Here is a 23,598-nt window from a genome sequence, read left to right as displayed (position 1 = left end):
AGCCTGAGCTTTTGTTCTGGGCTCAGTCGAGCTGACGGTGTGTCCTGTGCTCCCTTCGCTCCATCAGTGCATCTCTTCTCATTAGTCTGAATCAGATGTACCTACCCTGCCTCACAAGCAAGTTTGCTGAGAGAAAGGGACTGTGTTCAGAATCATGTCCTTTCCAACCCATTGAAAGTGAATAAAACAAAACAACAATGATGTTTTTTGTCATTTTCATTTTCATATTGATTTATTAAAAATGTAAGTAATTTTTTATATATAGATAGATAGATAGATAGATAGATAGATATTGATTATAAATAAGAAATATAAGGTCTCAGGTCCCTTTCTTTACACATTAAATTAAAACTTGTTAATACTGTTTTACTTTCCTTCTCTAGTAAAAGAAGTGAGCAAGTATTGCAGCTGGTGCATGTGGGCGTGTTTTATATTATAATCATAATAATATAATATACAAACTGCATGCTGTGCAGAAAAGAGACTTATTTCACATTTAATTCAAGTGTGCACAAATGTCTGTCTTTTGCTTTTTGTTCAAATAATAGCACTTTGTAAACTTTCAGCTTATTCGTCAAGCTGGAAATGGATGGTCCGGGATAGGGTATTTGACACCGTGTTGTTGGGTTGTATACTGCACATTTTGACCCAAAAAATGTGCATACTTTGCACAGTATACATATTGCTTCATTAGTGCGCGATTCCAAACACATTCGTGCTCTGTTTAAAGTCAAGATTTTACTTTTAAAGATCTCCTCTCTTTCACAAGGCTTGCTGGATTGAGTTTTTCTAAGGATGTCTCCTCCTTCTTTGGATCTTTTTTACGTGGATCAGATTTGACCTAGATATCCACTCTTTTGTTATGAGAGTGGAAGGCTGTGTAGTTTTTTAATGAAAAGCACACCAAACAATAGCCATCCAGAAATCATTTGAGCAATGAAGAAAAGCACAATCAGCTTTGCCAACTGCTGTTGTCAAACTGAAAAAGAGAAGTAGGAGATTTCTCTTGATTCTGGAGACATTCAGGATCAGATTGAGTGTGGGCCAATCAGAGCTATTTAGTTTTTGATTTTATTTTGGCTCATTTCTTAGTGTTTAGCTCAGTGGACTGTTTAATGAGTGTTATGTGTTTACAATTACTTCCCTCAGAGAATCATGTTTCATGATTTTAATTCTTTACACTTGCTTCTTGACCTAACATTTTAACTACATTCACCAAAGCTTTGGCTTGATTTCCCTTTGAAAAAGGGATTCATTGGAGCTGATATGTGACAAAACATGTAGGGCTTCAATCAATCAATAAAAAAAATGAAAATGAAATGATTAGTCCGATGCACAAGCATTACCATTTTACGAAAAACCTTTAAGAGAAATTAAATGATTAACGTATCTGTTAATTTCAAATACACACATGCATGTCCGTTTTTGTACACCATGAATAGCAAGCATTTATCAAGACTTAAAGGTGCAGTTTCTGATTTCTGAGAAACGCTGTTGAAAGTGGATTAGACCGAGCACCACAACACACATCGGGCAAATCACCAGTAGAGGGTGTTTCCACTCATTATGGGTGATGAGAGACTGTAAGCAAGAGGGAGATTTGAAGAAGGACTGTAGAGAGAAGAGATGGCTGAGAGACATTACAAAAAAAGAAAAGGTCAGAGGAATATCTCCTGAAAAAGAAAGGTTATGATCAGGTAAGAGCTTTAGGACCAGCTATGATAAAGAGACCTTCACTTTTGCATTGCGTTTATGTGCATTTTGGGGGCAGAGCAATGAAGGGAGGGGTGTGTTTGTTTGGGTTGATTTCAAATATCAGCAGTGTTTCTCAGAAATCGCTTAATGCATGTTTAAGTTTGTGCATTGTTTGAAGAAAGCATGATAGATATTTGATAAACAGAAGAAAAATGATCAGTGCTCAAAGCCTAGTCTGAAATGTTTTCCCTTGAGGTAATCTGTTCCCAAAACAGATGTGAACCCTGGAATGCACCACTGTAAAATATTCTTTGACTGGGCATTAAGATATGGCGCTCCTGGGGTGGAGATGACTGGACTTCACAAAGACACTGCTGCTGTCACTCAGATACACTTCCTCTATGGACAGGTAAGATCATGTTTTAATCCTGTACTCATAAGGTGCACATGTTTACATCAATCATTGTAGCTTGGTGCTGGAGTGTGTTTTATTGGAATGTATTGGTCTTTTTTTTTTTTTGGTTTTGTTTTTTGGCCATTTGAACAGTCAATAAGTCGCATGGGATGTTGTTTTTTCTCTGTCTCGCTCTCTCTCTATATCTCTTTCTATCTCTCTCTCTATATATATATATTGCTATCTCTCTCTCTCTATATCTCTTTATAGGGGAGGATACTTTCTCTGTTGGATGATAACACCATTCACCTATGGGAGATTGTGCAGAGAGAAAACCGCTCACATTTGATAGAGGTTCACAGCTTCAATCTGCCTGGCAGGCCAGGCATTGAGAGCACCAGGTAAGTTTCTTTTCTTTCCTTTCCTTTTTTCTTTTAAACTAAAATTTGTCCAATCTGGTCCAACCTATGACCTTGAGGTTGCTTGCTTCTCCTCTGTAGTGCGACACGTGTGACCGTCATGCTGTTGAATCTGGGCTGTGATCTTCTTGCTCTGGGCACTGAAGGTGGCGGGGTACACTTTCTGGAACTGCCCACCCTCACGTTGCTGAACAAGTCGCTGTTTCAGGACGAGGTCATGCAGAGGTGAGAGCTGCCCTTCCAGTATCCATATTGACCTTGTCACACCCCCAGATGTTACCACTTTACCAGTTGTCAGACTAGCTGTATTTATCTGCATTTTATTCATAAATTTCAGTTATTATACTACCATTCAAACCAACTTTTTTTTTTTTGTTATGTTTTTGTAAGAAGTCTCTTGTGCTCACCATGGCTGCATTTATTTGATCAAAATCAGGTTTTCCTTCAAGCTCCACCCAGTGTTTAGGGTTTTAGGGCTAGTTGCACGTAATAATGCATAATTTATAGTTACTATAGTAACTATGTGTAACAAGGACACTGTAAAATAGTGTTGCCTGCCTGCATATGGTCTTCATTGGCTGCCCGCAAACAACGTTGACTCTCCCTCAAACGCTGTAGTTGTAGCGGAGGCTTGGAAGAGGTTTGTGTTGTCAAAATGTCGAGAAAATTCAGTTTTTTTTAGCGCTGCAAATCCACTTTGGATAAACTTCCAAAGGATGAGGACTCTCACTGGGATTGATGTGAAAAAACTGACACCATTGTTAGTATTTGTATCACTGTGCTGAGGAAGCCTCCAGAGCTGAAATTCAGATATGGTAATAGGCGTTTCGTTTCTGACAAGTGCTGTAAGTGTTAGACCAATCACAACAGGCTGGGCCATCTGACCAATCAGAGCAGAGTGGGCTTTTGGAAAGTTGGGCTTTAGAGAGACTGAATCTTCGAACAAACCGTTTTCAGACGTTTTGAGAAATGTGCTATGTATTTTATGAGAAAATTAAGTGTTTTTGACCTTGGATGCATATAAATCTATTGGAGGAACCTTTAAAATAGCATAATATGGGCACTTTACATTTTTGTTGAAACTGTAACAAATTTTCTTAATTATGTTTTGGGTAGAAAGTTCAAAAGAACAGCATTTCTTTTAAATATATACATCTTTTGTAACATTATAAATATCACCTTTGATCCATTTAATGTGTCCTTGCTGAATAAAAGTATTAATTAGTATTAACCCTAACCCTCTACAACCACTCTGAAAAATATTTTCTCAATGTCTCTCAGGGGACAAGAGTATTTTTAAGTCTCTGTGAATCAGGATGTCTACACTGGACTCTAATAAAGATGGCAGTGCAGACAGATTCTACACCACTTACCTCATAAAATAAGCGATTGGGGACTCCCACCCCATCTGAAAGGACTGCGCATGGGTTAATGAAGCTGCAGCAAGACTTTTTGTTTATTTTCATTCCCTCTTTTAGCCCTTATCCAAGCTGCCTTTGTCAGACTTCTCAACTACAGTTTGAACGGGGAGCGGATCAAACTTCCTGATTAACCCAAGGCTGTTTGCCCCTTTATGCCCCCAGCTGTGGCTGTCTGTTACTCTGTCAGTAGGTTATATGCAGCTTGAGCTTTCCTATCCCACTGCCAAGCCACTGCCTTCACATGGCCACAGTTAGAAGTTTAGAGTTCAGAAAGGCATTGATCCCTGCAATCTAATGAGATATTTATTCCTCTGCTATTCAGTTGTCACTGTAAGAATATTTATAAATATTTAATACATCAGTCTTTAAGACGAAACCCGTTTTTCCTAATAGCTGTAATTGTGACTGTTACAAGACAGGAAATCACACTAGCTATTCATCTTACTCTTTAAAGATGTTGTTTAACTCTGAGATAAATTACAGCTTTCCCAGTGTGCCCTCTTGCAGATATAGCCTGGGTGGCTAAATGTGGACCTCATCTGCGTCTGAGAGACCTTGAACTGCTCATTAACTCAGCACAATTTGGGGGTAATGGGCATCCTATCTGAGCCACTGGTAATAAGTATGTGTCAGCCAGGAAACTACTGAACAAAATGCTTTTGTACCAAGTGCCAAATCTCTTGGGCCCTATCCGAGGAGGCGTTTAAAATGGAGGATATGAGCTTTGCACACATCTTTGAGAATCAGCAGGTTCCAGAATGCCAGAGTATACTCTGCGTCTTGGTAGAAAACATTGTTTTGTGGTGATTTTGTTTTTCTTTAAGGCATGTGGGACATCTAGTTTAACATGTTTTGAGTTTTAATGTCTTCAGAATACTTATTTAATTCATGAATAATTGGGAAAATCATGGAAGATTTGTTGGTCAAGGTATGGGAACATTTGTTAAATGGTTAGTTCACCCAAAAAATAATAATATTGTCATCAGTTACTCACCCTGATTTTGTTCATCTTCAAAACAAATTAATATATTTTAATAAAATCTGAGAGATTTCTGTCCCTCTATAGACTGCTACGTACAGTAACTACCACTTTGACGCTTCAAAGTTCATAAAGAGATTGTAAAACAAATTCAGATGACGGTTTAGTTTGGCCAAATTTTCAGAAGAGACACAATCACTTTATATGATGAACCGATAGAATTTAGGCTTTTATTCATATAAACATATTGATCAGTGAACATAAAAAGAAGCTCAACCGTACTTGCGTAACACATGAGAATGAACCTCATTGGTTCTCACACATCAAGCAAACATGCTTGAGCCTCCGTTTACCACAACTGATGTGCAAGTTGATGAATGATAATGATTTGATGTGGATAAAAGCCTAAATTAAATTGCTTTTATTCTCTATTCATAAAAGGCAGAAATCTCTCCGGTTTCATTAAAAATATCTTCATTTGTATTTTGGAGATGAGCGAAAGTCTTACGGGTTTGGAAGGACATGAGGTTTAATAAATGGCAGAACTTTAATTTTAGAGTGAACTAATCCTTTAATTTAACTTATTCAATTTTATTTTGAAACTTACACACTTGTGCTACACTTAATTTGTTTTATACAAATATCATTAAGAAATAAAATTGCAAGATCTCCCATTAATTTGACAGTTCAACAATCGGAGCAATAATGTAATTTCAACGTTGCCATACAAATTTATGATTTGGTTATCACACAGTGACTTATAAACAGGGGTAAGTCTTTCAATCTGTTTCTCTATTTCTTAAATTTTCTTGTTAAAGTCTTTGTTGTTTGCGTGAATTTTGTTTCTTGTGGCTGTTTTCATCCCAAGCAATGCCATTAAACGACTACTCCAGTCCTTCTTTTCCATGCGCTTTCCACTTTTCCTCTCCCTGGCTACATCTCATCCCGACTCTGTGGGTGTACCATGCACATTCCAGCTCTTGAATCCATGCCACAGCCACAGAGGAATCCCGAACTGTGGCTTTTGATTGGTCATCATTTGTCTGGCTTTCAAACTGAATTTAAGCATGTCAGCGTCTGATAATGTGTGTGTGTCAACTTCTGCCGTGTTACTTTTGTGTTTGAACCGCTGATATGTTTTTCAGTTGTTTATTGAACTTTGCGTTTTCTTTCCATTTCACCCCGTTAGACTTTGCAAACATGAATCAAGAGTAATTGTTACCAAATGTTCAATACATTGTTCTCAAAGCTTGCAGCTTGGTTTATTCTTCACTCATTGAACCCTGAGACCTGCACATTTTTCCATGTGAAATGCTTTTCCACACAAGCCTGCATTTGAATCTGCTGAGAATGAAAGTGCTGAGTGAAGTTTCGCAGTGAAGGTTTTCTGTAACCTCTGATGTGTACTTCAGTAGCTCTCTGTGTTTGGGGAGTTAAGTAGTGTGTACTCAGATTTGGGTTTTTATACCAAATAGAAGTGCAGTTGAGCGGCACTAGGAGAATAAATCTCCCAAATGTCCTCTTGTGTAGCATAGTGCTTGGTTTCGTCATTTATCTGTAGGTTTTCTCTATCTTCGATGTACTCTGAATAAAATCTTGTAATTTTATTCTCATGTCTCCTTCCCCTCTTCAGTGTTCCAGAAGAGTACAAGTGTGGAAAATCATTGGGGCCTGTGGAGTCCCTGCAGGAACATCCAAAAGACTCTGATAAAATCCTCATTGGTTACAGCAGAGGTCTGGTTGTACTCTGGGACCTCAACAGTCGGCATGTAGACAACCTTTTCCTGGGAAAGCAGGTGGGTGTGTGTGCAAGTGTGTTTGTCTCTCAAATGGCTTTAAACACTCTTTGCGGTCATGAGCTTGAAACTTTAAACATTGATGTCTATGTTTCTATTTTAATTCAAAAAATGTCTGTAAATGTCAAATAATTACACTCCTGACCTTCAAAGGGGAGCAGGTCAAGAGATCTGTCCGAGACTCATAACTCCGCTTAAATTGCATCTTTAAATCATCCATGCTTGATGTTAAGTTGTCCAGATGGTTGAACTCAAACCTTTTGACTTCCTTTCAACGTGTTTGGTCCTTTTTTGACACTGTATTGTGTGGGACTGTCACTCTTGCAGCAGCTGGAGAGTTTGGTCTGGGAACGGTCCGGGAACAACTTTGTTAGTTCCCATAGTGATGGCGGATACATGGTGTGGGCTGTCAGCAGCAGCAATCCCTGCACCCATGACCCGATCTCATCCACCATACCATATGGTGAGCCACAACACATGCCATTTAGACAGCCTTTCCCTTTTCTTTTTGTTTCACTCGCACAGATTTTGTTAGCAGTAAGTTTGGTGCACAATTATATAAGAAATGATTGAGCAACAAATCAGCATGTAAGAGTGATTTCTGAAAGATCATGACGGCTGCTGCTTTCAAAAACCATACATCTTTCTGACCCCAAACTTTTAATTGGTACTGTACACAATATGAAGGATGAAATATACTGTACATGACACAATATTTGAAGGATTAAATATGAGTCAACATCACTGAGGCCAGTTGTTGTATGATTCATATACATTTTGAGCAAAGCCAAGCTCCAGTTGCTTGATATAAGTTTGGTACAATTTCAGTCATACTAAAGTAGTGGTTCCTAAACAATTTAGACTGGCATACAACCGGAGGCATTTAACATCTTTCTGTGTACCACCTCTCTTCCACTTGGACTGCTGTACACCTTCTCCATGAAGGGGCAATAATAGCCATAAATAGATTTTAGGTGCAGTTTTTTTATTTTACTTTTATAAAAGCAAAGTTTTTCTAACCCTATTAAATGTATTTCATGTTTTGTCAAATTCTTTAAATTCCATTAATTTAATCATTAATACAATTAATAAAGAAATAAATTAAACTAAATCAAAAGTGAAATCAGTATCAACAAGCTGCATATAGATGTATTCATACAGATAAATGCTGCTCAGAGGTGGCATGAATACAATTACAATGGCATAAATAGTGTTATGAGATAATGTTTTAAATTAAAAAGTTCAACAGAGAAATATGAAATGATGATAAAAACGAAGTGATGCTTTTAAATTTCAAACTGAAACTGCCAGTTGGTGGCTGTTAGTCACTGTCTTAATGAGTGAGTCATTCATTCATTCAGCAATAAAGTGAATGGCTGTATTTACGAATGGGTCATCGAATCATTGACGCTCCTGATTCGTTCAAAGCCACAGATTCATTTACCGGTACTAACAAAACACGGCTGTGTGTTGCTTGGAGACGCACAACAGTTCTGCTGAGGCTTTTGTTGTAGCTATTATTTAGTTTCAAAATAGAGCACACAATACTGACAATGCAAATGTACATCACTTAATTTTACCCTTTTGCTTGTTGAACTGTTTTATAAAATGTCACACTTGCAAGCATGTGGATATTCGGCAAAAATTGCATTCTTGCTCGTATAATATATTATCCACATTTACAAACACGAACTCACACAGGGTATGTTTTTGTGTTGAAGACACAGTCTGTCTAAATTTGTTTGTCATGCTAGTAAATGTTAAATCCCCACTGTTACAAAGTTACAAAGAATGGCAATAGTGTAGAACCTATCATATCGACTCTCTTTGTGTGGATTCAGTCAGTTTTGATCACAAAAGATTGGTTTAATTTGATTGGATGTCATATATTTGACGTTTTACGGCACTACCATTTTCCTGTTTTTGCATTAGAGGTAGCATTTTGCATTAGAGGTAGCATTAGAAATGCATGCTCTTTTTTTAGTGTTATTGTTAAGGTGGGTTAGAATCAAATGAATGGCAAAACTCAGCCTTTCCTCTGTCACCTCACGTACCCCAGTTTAGGAACCACTGCACTAAAGCATTTGCATGACATTTTAAAAAGACTAGCTATTGTTTTATTCTGATTGAAGTCTAAACGTTTAACATGCATGTAAATGGACATTGAATTTTTTTTTGTGCAGATACACTGTAGTAATTCCAGTAGCCATTAGCCATTAGGTTATAATGTAATGTTTGCATAGTCGCACAATGTCAGGAAATGTTGTTATATAGCGAAGCTTAGAGTCTGTTCAACTTTTGTAATAGGCCATTAAAATCCTTTTCCAGACCTATTAAAGGGATCGTAAACCTCAAATGCACTCTTCACTATTAGCTGATGGTTTGTTGACACAAACCGCTTGGGGATCTACGCATATTTTCCAATTTTTAACATATACTCTGCCAAGATGACTGTATTTTTGGTGGTTTCTCTCAAACTTATTTGGTCTTTTCCCCCCCCCTCTTTTTGTGTGTTATTCATCTCAGGCCCCTTTCCCTGCAAAGCCGTGAACAAGATCCTGTGGAGGACAACAGAATCAGGGTTCGTGCCGTAATGTGTGAGAAATGAAATCCCATAATCTCATGTTTCAGCTCTGCTGGTTTGACTCGGGAGGGTGTCCTCTGTTGTCTCTGTAGAGCTCCTCTAGTGTTGTTCAGTGGCGGTATGCCCAGAGCCAGCTATGGAGACAGACACTGCTTAACCATCCTGCAGGACAGCAGCCACGTCACCCTGGACTTCACCTCGCGTGTCATAGACTTCTTCACCATTCACTGCACAGACAGAGATAAGGGTGAGTGGGGCAGGTGGTGTGGTTATTGTTGAATCCTTAAAAACACTGTACTGTCTAGTAATGATAATAATAATCTATTATTATAATAATTATTGAATAGTTATTGAATTATAAGTATTTTATAATAATAATAATAATAATAACAACAACACTTACTGTTGTTGATAGATTTGCTTGTTGGATGCAAACCAGAAACTATAAATTCCTTGTAAATGCGATAATCACAATATTAATGATAAATAATAATCATTATTGAATTATTCGATAATTGTTATAATTATTCAGTAATTATATATTAAGTAATTTAATTGTTATTATTAATGTTGTTGTTATATGTAATGCATATTAATAGCTTAATAAATTTACTTGCATACAGTGTTTAGTCTCCCATCAATGCAAAAACACACTACATTATGTAAAATTTAGAGATGTACCTATACAAAATTTCTCCAGTGATACCGATAGCTGTTTATACGGAATGATATCTGCCGATACAGATTTAGATTTATATACAAAATAAATAAAAATCTCTCAATGCTGTAAACTATACAGGGAACACTCTCCGTTGATACATTACCAAGTATATACCAAGTTACCAAGTTAAAATTAACAACAGAGCCTAAACAATTGTATTCAACTGCTATGTATTCATGACAAATTTATGAAAACAAGTACAATAATATTTGTGGCAATAGCCAACAAAACATTGTATGGGTCAAAATTATTGATTTTTCTTTTATGCCAAAAATCATTAGTATATTAAGTAAAGATCATTTTCCATGAAGATATTTTGTAAATTTCCTACCGTAAATATATCAAACATTTATTTTTGTGAGTGAATGCAGCACAACCGCGAACATAAATGGACAATTTTAAAGGCAGTTTTATCAATGTTTTGTTTTTTCTGCACCCTTATCCAGATTTTCAGTTGGTTGTATCTCGGCCAAATATTGTCCTATCCTAACAAACCATACATTAATGGAAAGCTTATTTATTCAGCTTTCATGTGATGTTTAAATCTCAATTTTGTAAAATTTATCCACGTGATAAGTGCCAACATTAAGTGCCATCGTTCACAAGCGGTTTTACTGACATTTTTTTTCTGTTGTTGAAACACTGAGTGATTACATGACATACATTTTGGTAAGCTCTTTGCGATTTAGTGTATTGAATAACCACGGACATGGCAACCATGGCTACTACAGGTGATTCAAAGGGTCAAGTAGAGCCAGCTTTAACATCTGTTTTTTTTTTTTTTGTAACTGTTATTGTCGCTTTAATTTCAACAGTCATAAATTCAACAAAAGACATTTTCTTCACACACTGTAGTATGAGTTCCCACAGCAGTGTGATATGTTTTTCCGACCCCTTTTGATTGACAGGATATAATCTGCCCTGATCATTGGCTGTTTTTAAACAAAATAATTGCTTTTATCGGCCGATACTAATTGGCTTATTCATTGGTGCATCCCTAGTAAAATGGTACCATAAATACATACTGTCATATAAACCGTACAGCTGAATCTAAACCATCATACCGCCCAGCCGTAGTTCAAACTCTTACATGGGGCAATCACTAAACTGTCACCATTTTACCCTTGATCATGGCACTTGGACCAGGGCTGTAATAACCCGTTCTATAAATCACTGATGCATGTGTCTGCTACATGGTTATTTTTATTTCCTGTGCATGGACTTTAGTTATTTTTGTGCCTCACAGAATTTGATGAGCCATCAGCCCTTGTGGTTCTTTTGGAAGAGGAGCTGGTAGTGATTGATCTTCAGATGTCTGGCTGGCCCACTGTCCCTGCTCCCTATCTGGCTCCTCTGCACTCCTCCGCCATCACCTTTTCAAGTCACATCTCAAACGTGCCACCCAAGTTTTGGGAGAGAATGATCAGTGCTGGCCAACAGCAGTGTCCTTTGCAGAACTATGATGTGGGTGAATTAAGGACTCCACACAAAGACCCAAAACTTGCGGTTTTATTTTTAATTTTTTTATATACATGTTCTGTGTTGGTTTGAAATTAAATTTGGTGGAATACTTTTTAAATGTTGGAGCAATAGCTGAAAATATTGAGTTATATTAAAAAAATTATATTTGTTTCATATTTTATTCAAAATACTGTATAATAGCCAAATAATATAAAGCCTAATTCTGGATAATGTGTAGAATGTTTCAAATTGTGTTGCCGTTTGAATAACAAGACATATGTAAATGTAGGAAATCCAACTATTATGTGTAATGTTTTTTTTCCAATTCAGCAGAAAACTGCTGCATTTCATATAACATCTGTTATGTGTATAGCGTTAACATTATTAAACCAACACCTCCCTTCGTTTTTGTTACTGTTATGTAAATGAATTAAGTTAATACAGCACGCTCATACTGTATTTTTAGATTTAATAGCTTAGGAGCAAGTGATTTTGACTTTCTGAAATGGATTTTATTTAACAACCTCCAGTAAAACATGAACCAGCATCAAAGTTTTTTTATTTCATTACAGAATTAAAAGTTTGCCAGATGTTTTTTCGTTGAAGTGGCTGCCCTGAAGTGTTTTTTCCTCTGTATTTTGACAGAATTGGCCAATATGTGGAGGGAAAAACTTAGCACCTGATCCAAAGCAAAAAGAACTACTGTTAACTGGGTGAGTTTTTTTATTTTTTTATTTTTATAAATAGTATTTATTTATTTATTTTAAGCTCTGTTTCCTTTACATATTACAAATCAAAATAGAGTTATTTGAACAGCTGCTCTTAAAGGTTTTAAAGGTTAAAACGTCCTACAGGCTTTAAGGAAATGCATTAGTTTATTTGGATCAGTTGTCAGGATGATGTGTGGCTATGTTTGTTTGTTTTTTAGTCATGAGGACGGTACAGTGCGCTTCTGGGATGCATCGGGAGTGTCGCTCAAACCTCTGTACAAACTGAGCACAGCAAACATCTTTCAGACAGACTGCGACCACAATGACAGCTTGACGCAGGCTGGGGAGGAGGAATGGCCTCCTTTCAGAAAGGTCAGGGATTATTTGGGAGTTCTGATGTTTTTTAATTCACTTTAAAAACAAAGCTATCACATCATCTGAACACTGGGATATATGTTATGTTATCTTATATTATTTTACTCCGTTTTCTTTTTTACGAGGGCAGCTTCAGCTCTGCAAGTTTCTTGACCTCTCACTTCTCTTTTTGTTTTCCTAATCCACCTTTTCCTCCTCTTCAGCTTCTCTATAAAATGCCGACTGCAGTCTGGCGTGTGGCCCACTTAAGCATATGGGATTCACACTGGAGTTGATTCCGTTTGCACCTTAATTAAAAGCAGACTGTCTGCCTGACGACTGAAATGCTTTGCTAGCGTCTGCTGAACATAAAGCACATTGTTGCTCTGGATGGCACTGCTGTATTTCTTTTTATTTTATTGTCCCCCCCCCCCCCTAACATGCACATTCCTCTTTTCTTTGTTCTTGACTTTGTCGGCATTTGGTTGGGCGGGAGCAGACGCGGTTGAGGGTCAATGTGTCTAGAGGGGAAGGAAATACAGTCTTATATTGTTACCGATTGCATTATATAATGTTCATAACATGTAGTCACGCTATATGGCTGATGCTTTTTCTTTAAGGCTGTATGGTTTTTCTTTTTTTTCTTCTTTTGTCTTAACTGTCACAAAAACAAACAAAATAACTTCTACATGCTAAAGTAGCCTATTTTTCTTATTCTGTGCGACTTGCACATACACATGGTGCGTTCAAGTGCTCCTGGGTAGTTTGTATTTTACGAGTTGGGAAGTTGTTTACGCCCTCATGTGCGTTCAAGTCACTTTTGTAGACCAAGATGGTGGTGTACCTTCTCTTAATTAACACAAAAAACAAAGGTTTTTGTACTCTACTTCCAGAAAATGAAGAACAAAGAATGTTCATCACGTGTGTTATGCTTTTTAATGTTTTTAATTCATTTATAAATCCACTGTAAACTTTGTTATATTACAGTGCTATTATATTTTGTGCAGGCAATTAGCTTGTTTTGTTGTAAATGAAAAAGCCTGAGAATGTCAATGCTAAATGCCTGTAAATATTGTGGTATATCCAGGTTTTTCTCTCTAACAATTCGTAAAGATCTGTGCTTCCAACTCGTATTTACGACTTTGTGGTGGCGTTCATGTGCGTTTAACTTGTAAATACCATCATTTCGACTTTACTGACTTGAACGCACCAAAAGCATGAGTGGTTACAAAAACGGGTGGTGAGCGTACTATTCTAGTGATGAAATTCGCATCACACATAATGTACGCGGACCCTCGCGTACACACAAAAACCGAAGTATGCTTTGGGCTTTACTAGACTTAATTGGTTCATGTGTGTTTTTACACTATACATTCCTCATAAATAGGATATTGCTGCACTGTTTGTGCAGCTTTAGAAATCAATGAATAATAATAACAATCTATGTTTGCTTTTCATTTATTTCCAGGTGGGCTGTTTCGACCCATACAGTGATGATCCTAGACTAGGAATCCAGAAGATCAGCCTCTGTAAATACAGTGGAAAACTGGTGGTGGCTGGAACTGCTGGACAAGTAAGATCACTAGTTTTTAATGATTTAATGCAAATATATCCACATAGGCAGCATAATACACTTAATGAAACCTCATAACATTTTGACTCTGTCCATCCAAAATCGTCTGTGAAACATGGATTCATCCCACTTCCTTAGGGGAAAGCAATAGCAGTTCACGTCTCAACTATAACGATAACGGCACATATAAATTATATTGTTTGAAATTAACTTTAAAAGAATGTTTTTTTCCAGCAGAAAAACAATAAAAACATTGACAGCCAATCAGAATCCATCCTGCCTTAAAGAGCTTGAGCATTTAAAGCGGCAGACGACAAAACTGCAGCATAATAAACCGAATGATGTCATCCACTGGCGTGAATGCTAATGTAGTTATCGCTATAGTTATTGGTGTGAACGGGCCTTAATGTTGCTTGGATGGGAAGCTCACTAGTTTTTCAAATGACTATAGTCTGCACAAAAATAAATGATAGTAATATTATAACATAAGCTCTTTTCACAGGTTATAGTTATGGTTCTAAGTGATGAGAAGTCAGATCACATGATTGATGTGGCCACGGTGGACCTGCTCCAGGACCGAGAGGGTTTTACGTGGAAGGGTCACGACCGGCTGCCTCCTAAGATGGGCCCGGTAGTGTTTGCTCCTGGATTCCAGCCGGTTGTCCTGGTGCAGTGCATGCCGCCTGCGGCCGTTACTGCGGTAACCCTGCACGCAGAGTGGAACCTCATTGCCTTTGGCACCAGTCATGGCTTTGGCCTCTTTGACTACCATCGGCGGAGTCCGGTGCTGGCGAGGTAACTCATGGGGCCATCCAAGGCTGCTGTATTACTTGGCCAAATGCTTGTTCAGGAGCACTTATAATCAGCGCTTCAAACTGAAAGATTGATGTCATTCGCTATGAAGATATTGAAATATTCTGAGTTGGGACTGGCTCAATGGCAGAATTCGAGTTTGTAGATACTGGCCCTGGTAACTTGGTAATAATACCTTAAAGGGATAGTTTACCCAAAAATGTAAGTTCTGTAATAATTACTCACCCTCATGTTGTTCCAAACCTGTAAGACTTTCGTTCATCTCCGAAACACAAATGAAGGTCTTTTTGATGAAGTCTGAGAGATTCCTGTCCCTCCATTGACAGCTACACTTCTAGCACTTTGACGCTTCAAAAAGTTCATAAAGAGATCGTAAAACTAATCGTATGAATTGAACGGTTTAGTACAAAGTTCCTGAAGAGACTCGATTTGTAGAAACATTTACTAAATTAACAATTAAAATATGTGAAATTTGTCGTGTACAAGCCCATCTTCAAATTTAGCAGGGTCATAAAATGAATTATCTTGAGCATGTCTCATCAGAAACTGCATTTCCAAACAAATTCTACAAATATTCTAGAACACAAACTCAATACTCAATAAAATGTATGATCCAAAAATAAAAATGTAACTGGATTCACATACAATGTATTTATATCATATAATATTCTCGCATATTCAGCATGTCACAAGAATGTGGTAGTAATAGTATTATATACTAACAACAACAATAGTGATAATTTATGTTTTTATTAGATAATACATTTTATAATTGTATTTAATATAAAATTCTTAAAGGGGTGGATGATTGCGATGTCACTTTTTTCATTTTAAATAGTGTGTAATGTTGCTGTTGGTGCATGAACAGTATCTGCAAAGTTGCTGCGCTGAAAGTTCAACGTAAGCAGAGATATCGTCTTTTAAAAATCAGGAAGTTTAATGCCTACAAAAACGACTCGAATGGGACTACAACGAGATACTTCCCGGGTTTTATACGTAACTAACCCATAAATTTACATCAACCCTCCCTCCGGAATATGCAAAAAAAGGTCTTCTGTTTTCGGGCTTCCTACGGACGCTGTAGTTCGTCAACAATGGCTAAAATTTATGTTTGATTAAGTTCCTGAAAATTACAACCGTAATTTAGCTCTCTGTGCTGCGCATTTTATGGAAGACAGCTTCCAGAATCTCCACGAATTCAATGCCGGATTAAACAAGAAACTGTTACTAAAACATGAAGCAGTTCCAACTTTAAACCCAGAGGCAGCCGTTGTTGGGCCACAACCTGTTAGTAAGACTTAATCATTTTAAATGTATTTGCATGTATAGTTTCAGACGTAATGTTTCAGTTTTATCAAGGAGGTAAACAAATGCTAGCGCTGGCGTTAGTAGCCACTTATTAGTTATGCTATTTCGTGTGTCTATGACAAACACGTACAAACATTTTGGACCTGAATTTGTAATCATGTACTAATTTTGTAAATGTATTTGATCAAGAACGTAAACCAATCCCAACACTAGTTTGTTTATATAGTAGCTAGTTTGATGCTATTTTGTGTGTATAAGACACGTGTATAAAGTTTACAATTTTTTATGTAATCGCACAGCAAACTTCAGCTGCGGTATTACTCAGTCATTTATTCAGTTATATTAAATGTTTAATCAGGAGAAAACAACGTATTGTAACAGCGTATCGAAATTATTATATAATAGAATAGAATAGTAATAAAAATTTACCATTCAGAGACGTTCTGTAAGAGCCGTGTTTGGGGAGGTTCTGCTTGACTCTCTTCATTGGCTCTGATTCTGGCTCAAACTGACACTGCAGTATTGACACCATTATTTACATTTGACCGGAGCACATGCAACTTTCGCCCGTAAAGGTGATGGGCGTGAAGTTTCCGGACAACGTGCACTACGCAGTTTAGTCAATTACAACACACCGGCCCAACTAACCAATCTGAGCCCATGCCTGTTTCTGAGGGAGTGGTTTCATAGATTCAGGAAGTCAACCGGTCGTTCAAATGACTGAGGAGAAAGCGGCTTACAATAAAGGTCAAATTTATGACAAATAAGGCTTAAAAAAACGAAGACATGTTATATTGCACCCCATAAACACAATCATGCAAAGAAAAAAAGCAGTAAACCACCCCTTTAATAATTGTATTTAATATAAATAATTATAATTATAGGCTACTTTATAAAAAAAAATATGATTTTATAATCCTCTTTTTTTTTTTTTTTGGTATAGTAACGGTAATTGATTATCCATTGAATTACCCAATGCATGCATTGGATTGTTATAGGTATGCAATTAAACCCTAATCTGAATAAGCATTTCCTCAGCCGTTACAGCAGAATAACCTCATAGGATATTAATAAAGATCTGACTTTTGTATGAATGGAGTTTGCTTCAAAGGAAGGTTCTTTCCATAGGTGCACCCTACACCCCAATGACTCTCTGGCTATGGAGGGCCCGCTGTCTCGAGTAAAGTCTCTGAAGAAATCCCTGCGCCAGTCCTTCAGACGAATCCGGAAGAGCAGAGTCTCAGGAAAGAAACGTGCCGTGGTTAATAGTCCCACCGGTAAAGTGAGTGTCTGGAAATCTCCCATACGTGCCTCACAATCTCACACAGGGAATGAGGCCATTGAGTCTGCTGACCTGTTGATTATTAGAAAATGATCTTTTTGTTTCCATCAGGTGCGGGAGGCTAACGCCCAATTGGCGGAGCGCGATGCTGAGGTGACGCCGGTGCAGAGACGGATTGAGCCCCGTTCTGCAGACGACTCGCTGTCTGGGGTGGTGCGCTGCCTCTGCTTTGCTGACACATTCCTCAGAGATGGTGAGAAAAAGGGCACAGTGTGACGACTAAAATTAGCTTTTTTTTTCATTTATTTTTTATAACTACTACTGTAACTGTATTTAACCATTTGATACAATTTACTTCTGTACATACATGTTGGTGCATTGTAATTTATAGTACTTGAATTTAAATTGTTTTATTAAAAAAGTTAAAGCGGAGCACGTTCAGATAATTAACACAAATGGAGAGCACTCAGCAATACACATTCAACTTTACCCCCTCTAATTGTATGCAAGTGTGAACTCGTGAATTAACATTTGTACACGCCTGTTTTATCCATCGGTTATTGTGCCAGTTTAAGCCAAAATATCAGACCAGTATAAGCTATTTTGCTTCGAGTCTAATCTAGAACTCTTGAGTGTTGAGAGAAGGAATGTAATTTTATTTTATTTATTTAGTTTTGTCTGTCCTGTGTGAAATATGTAGGCTGATGTGTATATTAATATCTATCCTGATCAAGGCTGTTAGTCACCCACTTTTTTGTGGTGTTAAAGTTATGTATGCTATCACTCTATATTATGATGTCTGGGTCACAAGCATGAGGCCAGGCTCATTTCCCTCATCTTCAAAATATATGACCTCTTAACTCAAAACAGGCTCTTGCACAATAGTGATCAGATCATTTTTAGGGAGAGCTACATTTCCATGAGAGAGTTCCAAACAAAGTATTTGTGTTTGTAATTTATTGCACTAACAAACAATAAGTTATTCCTACAATTATTGTGAAACATTTTACTGTGCAGTTATGGGTGTGAGTGGTTTGTTTTTGGAACATTATAATAGGTCAAGTCAGGTTGCTATTGTCTGAAACAGCTGTGCTGACTGAATAGGGAAAACTAAAAAATTTGTTCAGTCACACAAAACGTATAAAATTGAGAAATGCAAATCAGGTCATGGAGAATTCTACTACGGTAATAATCTTTTAAGTGGAATCAGATGTTATATAACAGAGATACCCAAAATTTCAGTGAACAAAAGTATGTTTATAGGTAACTCAATATGATACAGATATTGGAAATTATGCATGATTTTTTTTTACAGATATTGGACATTTTGCATGATTCTTTTCACAATGTTTTTGAAAACTCTCTTATGCCCACCAAGGCTGCATTTATTTGATCAAAAATACAGTAAAAACAGTAGTACTATGTACTTTAAAAAGTACTGAAAATTCAGCTTTGACATTACAGGGATAAATTACACTTTAAAATAAGTTTACTAATTTAATACATTTAAAAATGTAATTTATTCCTGTTGAATCTGCTGAATACGCATCGTCTTCCTTCAGAAATCAGTCTAATATGATAATTTGCTGCTCCAAAAAAGCTTATTTTCATTAATGTTGAAAATTTGTGGCATTTGTGATAGTTTGTCTAAAGATCAAAATGACTTCTCAGTAAGATAAGATGTGCTTCTTTAGTTCAGCTTGCTCTTGCCATTCATTACGCTGTATTTTAGTTCGTTCAATTCAATCATTTTTATTCAATGGTAGACCAGTTGTAAAACATAGTCTAGTAATTCCTATTAGAAATTCCTATTTTACATTTAGTTTAACATTTGGTAGTGCAAAAGTTTCACAATTGAAAATCACACTTGAGCATATACCCCTTTATGGCCCTGTCAAGTCACCTTTATTTATATAGCGCTTTTTACAATACAGGTTGTTTCACAGGAAATTAATGCAACGGATTGTCTCCTAGAGCTGCTGTACAGCAGAAACAAACTATCTTAAGTAAGTTCAGTGATGGTTCATTTTTGTTGTAAAAAATAATAATAATTTAGTTAGTTTATACAGTTTGAAGTGGATCAAACCCTTTTATCAAAGTTATACATGAATTTTGAACAATCCCCATTCTTGTATTGGGACTTTTTTGATCCAATGTGTGTATATAGCCGCTCTGTAGAAAACGGTGATGTCATTTGTCCAGCTCAGTTCAGTTCTCATATAATTGTGTCAATGCGGGCAGATCAATAATATTGTTGAATATTGTTAAGCAAAAGGCGACAGTGGCCCTGTCCCAAATGGCACCCTAAACACTTGCGGTCTTCCTAAGAGTCTTTTGTGACGTAACACCGCTTTGACTGCTGGGAAGAAGTTTGTATCAGTGTGGCCTCTGCAAAAGTGTGCATATCGACCGCAAAGCACCCTTCTGAAACCTAAAAAAATCTGGCTGCCACAAAATTGACTAAAGCCATGGACCAGATCACCAATTGGCTAAATCGTTCATGTCTTCAATTAAACGTAGATAAAACTGTGGGAATGTTTTTTACAAAAAGACAATGTAATAGTGTGTCAAACATATCAATTTCGGGTCAAAACATTACTATTGTGCCACAATTTAAATATCTGGGCGTTATTATTGATTCTAATCTCTCTTTTAAAACACATATTAAGAAAGTCTGCAATAGAGTCAAGTTTAGTTTAGCTAATTTTAGATATATTAGAAGTGCCCTTACTTTTAATGCTGCTAAATTATTTATGGATGCAATGATTATGTCACATCTAACATATTGTCTGACAAGCTGGGGACAAACTAACAGTTCAGCACTTAAGCCACTAGCAACTATTTATAAAAAAACTCTTAAAATTTTGGACCAGAAGCCCAACAGTTTACACCATTGTATAATCTTAAAAAAATATAAACTGCTGAGCTGGGAAAATGTAATTAAATTCAAAAATATTTGTCTGGTTTACAAAATTTTACATAATACCGCTCCGCCTCCTTTCAATTCATTTATAATCCAACGCAATAACAGCAGTCATAATACCAGAAGCACCACACGTGGCGATCTAGTAATCCCACTCAGAAAAAGCACATTTGGTCAATTATCATTTTCATTTACTGCAATACATAACTGGAACTCATTGCCCATTACAATTAAAAACATACATATGTATTCGACTTTTACTGTACACCTTAAAAATTGGCTAATCGACAATTACACCTGCACACATTAATATGCTAGATGTGATGTGCGCACTAGATGTGACATGATCATGCTTCTGCCACTCGATCTTTGCTGACTGTTTCAATGCTATGTCCTATATGTGTTTTATGTGGCCTTTGCATGATTACCTTTTGTGTCAATTTTCTCTATTTTATTGCTTGACCTGCTTTTATGTCTCTGTAATTTGTGCTTGCTTGTCTGTCTCAATTTTGTACCACCTTGTCTGTTTGTCTAAGCTCTTGCTTAAGCCTTGTTTTAATTGTAATGTATTTATTGATGTATGCCAATTAACAACTGGCTGGGGACTACAGCTGGAAATTAGCCGTAGAGGCTAAAGCTGCTCTTTTCATTAAAAGAGGTTGTCCACATTACTATAAACCAATAAAGTAAAGTAAAGTAAAGTAAAATGACAAATGGGACACCCTTCTGTCTCGTGGACTTAACGGACACATGCACACGGGAGCCATTTTAACTCCACAAGACCGAAAGTGCATATGAAGTGTGCCATTTGAAACAGGGCCTATATCTATGGTAGTTACAATGCTGCAAATAACACTTTCACGTCAGCCTTTGCCGCCTTTCTTTTTTTAAACTAAGATCAAATCATGCTTGCGTTTTGTAAATAAGACTCCAGGCTCTTAAGACAATCATGTATTGATATGCAAAATAATCTTCATTATGGCATGCTATAGGCCACCATTATTTTTCCTTCTTTTCTCAGGAACGCATCATGGCCCTACAATGTGGGCCGGCACAAACTCTGGCTCGGTGTACGCATACGCTCTGGACGTACCCTCGCTGGAGAAGTTCTCTGAGCAGAGTGTGGAGGCCCTGCTGGGGAAAGAGATCCAGCTCATGCACAGAGCTCCAGTGGTGTCCATCGCTGTGCTGGATGGTCGAGGAACCCCTCTGCCAGAGCCGTATGAAGTCTCCAGAGATCTGGCCAAAGCTCCAGACATGCAGGGCAGCCACTCAGTTCTTATTGCTTCCGAAGAGCAGTTTAAGGTTGGGATATTTACAACTAAATCTACCATTTAACTAGATCGTAAAAAGCTAAATTGGAAGTGAATAATCGATCTTCTGCTTTGTGTAGATTTTCACGCTGCCTAAAGTAAGCGCAAAAACCAAGTTCAAGTTGACCGCCCATGAGGGCTGTCGAGTACGGAAGGTGGCGCTGTCGAACTTCACCAGCGTGAGCTCTGAAGAGTACTCTGAGAACGCGTTAGTGTGCCTTACCAATCTGGGTGACCTCCATGTGTTCAGTGTGCCAGCGCTGAGGCCGCAAGTCCGCTACGACTGCATTCGCAAAGAAGACATCAGTGGCATTGCTTCCTGTGTGTTCACGAAGACTGGACAAGGTTAGTAGTTCATTCTCAAACAGCCTGTAAATCATTTCTAGCTCGAAGCCTTTCCACTGGAATGAGGTTCAACTAAATTGCCTTCATCTTTATCAGGGTTCTACCTGATTTCGCCCTCGGAGTACGAGCGCTTCTCGCTGTCAGCTCGTGTGATCACAGAGCCACTGTGCCGAATGGATGTGGAGCGACCTCACGATCTCTCTGCACACAGGTGAGTAACAGATTTCTCTAATTAAAGTTTAAACAGCCACAGCCCCACCTAAATATTCATCCAAACATCGACCTCTATATAGGCTACATACACTGAATTATAATAAATCGTACTCCTGGGCGTCAGTCACAGCCAATTAGAAGATATTTGATGTACAAAATGCAATTGTTATTTTGGATCAGTGAGATTTCACTGTTGGGAGGGCTACTCAAGTATATTTTGAATATATCACAGTTCTGCCATTTAATATTTAGTGGAAACCGTTTTCAATATTGATAATATTCGATATTGATAATAATAAGAAATGTTTCTTGAGCAGCAAATCAGCATATTAGAATGATTTCTGAAGGATCATGTGACACTGAAGACTGGAATAAGGATGCTGAGAATTGGCTTTATGTCCAGCTGCACTACTTCCTGAACTTCAGCCAGCTCCTTTGTTTCCTGTCTGCCATTATTGGACAAACTGATTAATACAGGTGTGTCTGATTATGTTACTTAGGTCAGGCACACCTGGATTAATCAGTTTGTCCAATAATGACAAACAGGAAACAAAGGAGCTGGCTGAAGTTAAGGAAGTAGTGCAGCTGTGCATAAAGCCAATTCAGCTTTGATATCACAGGAATAAATCACATTTCAAAATAGGTTAAAATAATTTTTAATTGTAATAATATTTGACAATATTACTGTATTTTTGGTGAGCATAAAAGACTTCTTTTAAAAACGTTAACTCTAAACTTTTGAACAGTTGTTACAGATGAGTAATTTTTGGTGGATCAGTCATCAGCCATGTCCCTGATATTCAGAGAAAAGCACTTCTGCATTTTCAGCACATTTCAATCTTTTTTTTTTGCAGTTCCAGCACGACGCTCCCACCACAGGCTAATGGAACACACAAGACACAAGCAGAGAGCAACTCTGTTGAAACTGAAGGTAACGAGTCTGCACGCAACTCTTGACAAATGGAAAATATATGTCATTCTTCATAATAACCAGAATTAGTCTGGGTTTTGTTTTACTGGAAATTAGAATTTTTATGACCGAGGTCTAATTTATGTACTTGTACAGCAGTTAATCTTTTTTTATTAACCCTCTGGGGACTAAGCCCTTTTTGGTCCGTTTTCTCTATTTTTACATTTGGGCTTATAAACCATATGTAATGGAGATGGAACACCATGTGTTTGGTATCTATGGATTCAGAAGACCCTAAGCTAACATAAGCATGCATGTAATGTGTTTATAAAGGAAGTATGAGTGAAAAATGTACAATAATCGAGAGAATTTCAAAAACGAAAA

General features: G+C 37.3%; 1 protein-coding gene across 2 annotated transcripts in view; it reads left to right on the top strand.

Annotated features, from left to right (window-relative positions):
* llgl1 (LLGL scribble cell polarity complex component 1) overlaps positions 1–23,598 on the top strand; it is a 41,735-nt gene that overhangs the window by 13,888 nt on the left and 4,249 nt on the right. For both annotated transcript variants that reach the window (XM_079611731.1, XM_079611732.1), the window contains exons 3-20: positions 2,023–2,104; positions 2,360–2,490; positions 2,590–2,733; positions 6,542–6,704; positions 7,032–7,167; positions 9,231–9,285; positions 9,381–9,535; positions 11,256–11,473; positions 12,116–12,183; positions 12,399–12,552; positions 14,003–14,107; positions 14,610–14,902; positions 17,357–17,510; positions 17,622–17,763; positions 21,455–21,738; positions 21,827–22,091; positions 22,188–22,302; positions 23,159–23,235. In XM_079611731.1, the coding sequence (XP_079467857.1) occupies positions 2,023–2,104; positions 2,360–2,490; positions 2,590–2,733; positions 6,542–6,704; positions 7,032–7,167; positions 9,231–9,285; positions 9,381–9,535; positions 11,256–11,473; positions 12,116–12,183; positions 12,399–12,552; positions 14,003–14,107; positions 14,610–14,902; positions 17,357–17,510; positions 17,622–17,763; positions 21,455–21,738; positions 21,827–22,091; positions 22,188–22,302; positions 23,159–23,235 (2,741 nt within the window). The remainder of the gene's footprint in view (positions 1–2,022; positions 2,105–2,359; positions 2,491–2,589; positions 2,734–6,541; positions 6,705–7,031; positions 7,168–9,230; positions 9,286–9,380; positions 9,536–11,255; positions 11,474–12,115; positions 12,184–12,398; positions 12,553–14,002; positions 14,108–14,609; positions 14,903–17,356; positions 17,511–17,621; positions 17,764–21,454; positions 21,739–21,826; positions 22,092–22,187; positions 22,303–23,158; positions 23,236–23,598) is intronic.

This window comes from Phoxinus phoxinus (genome assembly GCF_949152265.1).
Source record: "Phoxinus phoxinus genome assembly, chromosome: 1".
NCBI classification, from domain to species: domain Eukaryota; kingdom Metazoa; phylum Chordata; class Actinopteri; order Cypriniformes; family Leuciscidae; genus Phoxinus; species Phoxinus phoxinus.
This window is presented reverse-complemented; position numbering and strand designations above follow the sequence as displayed.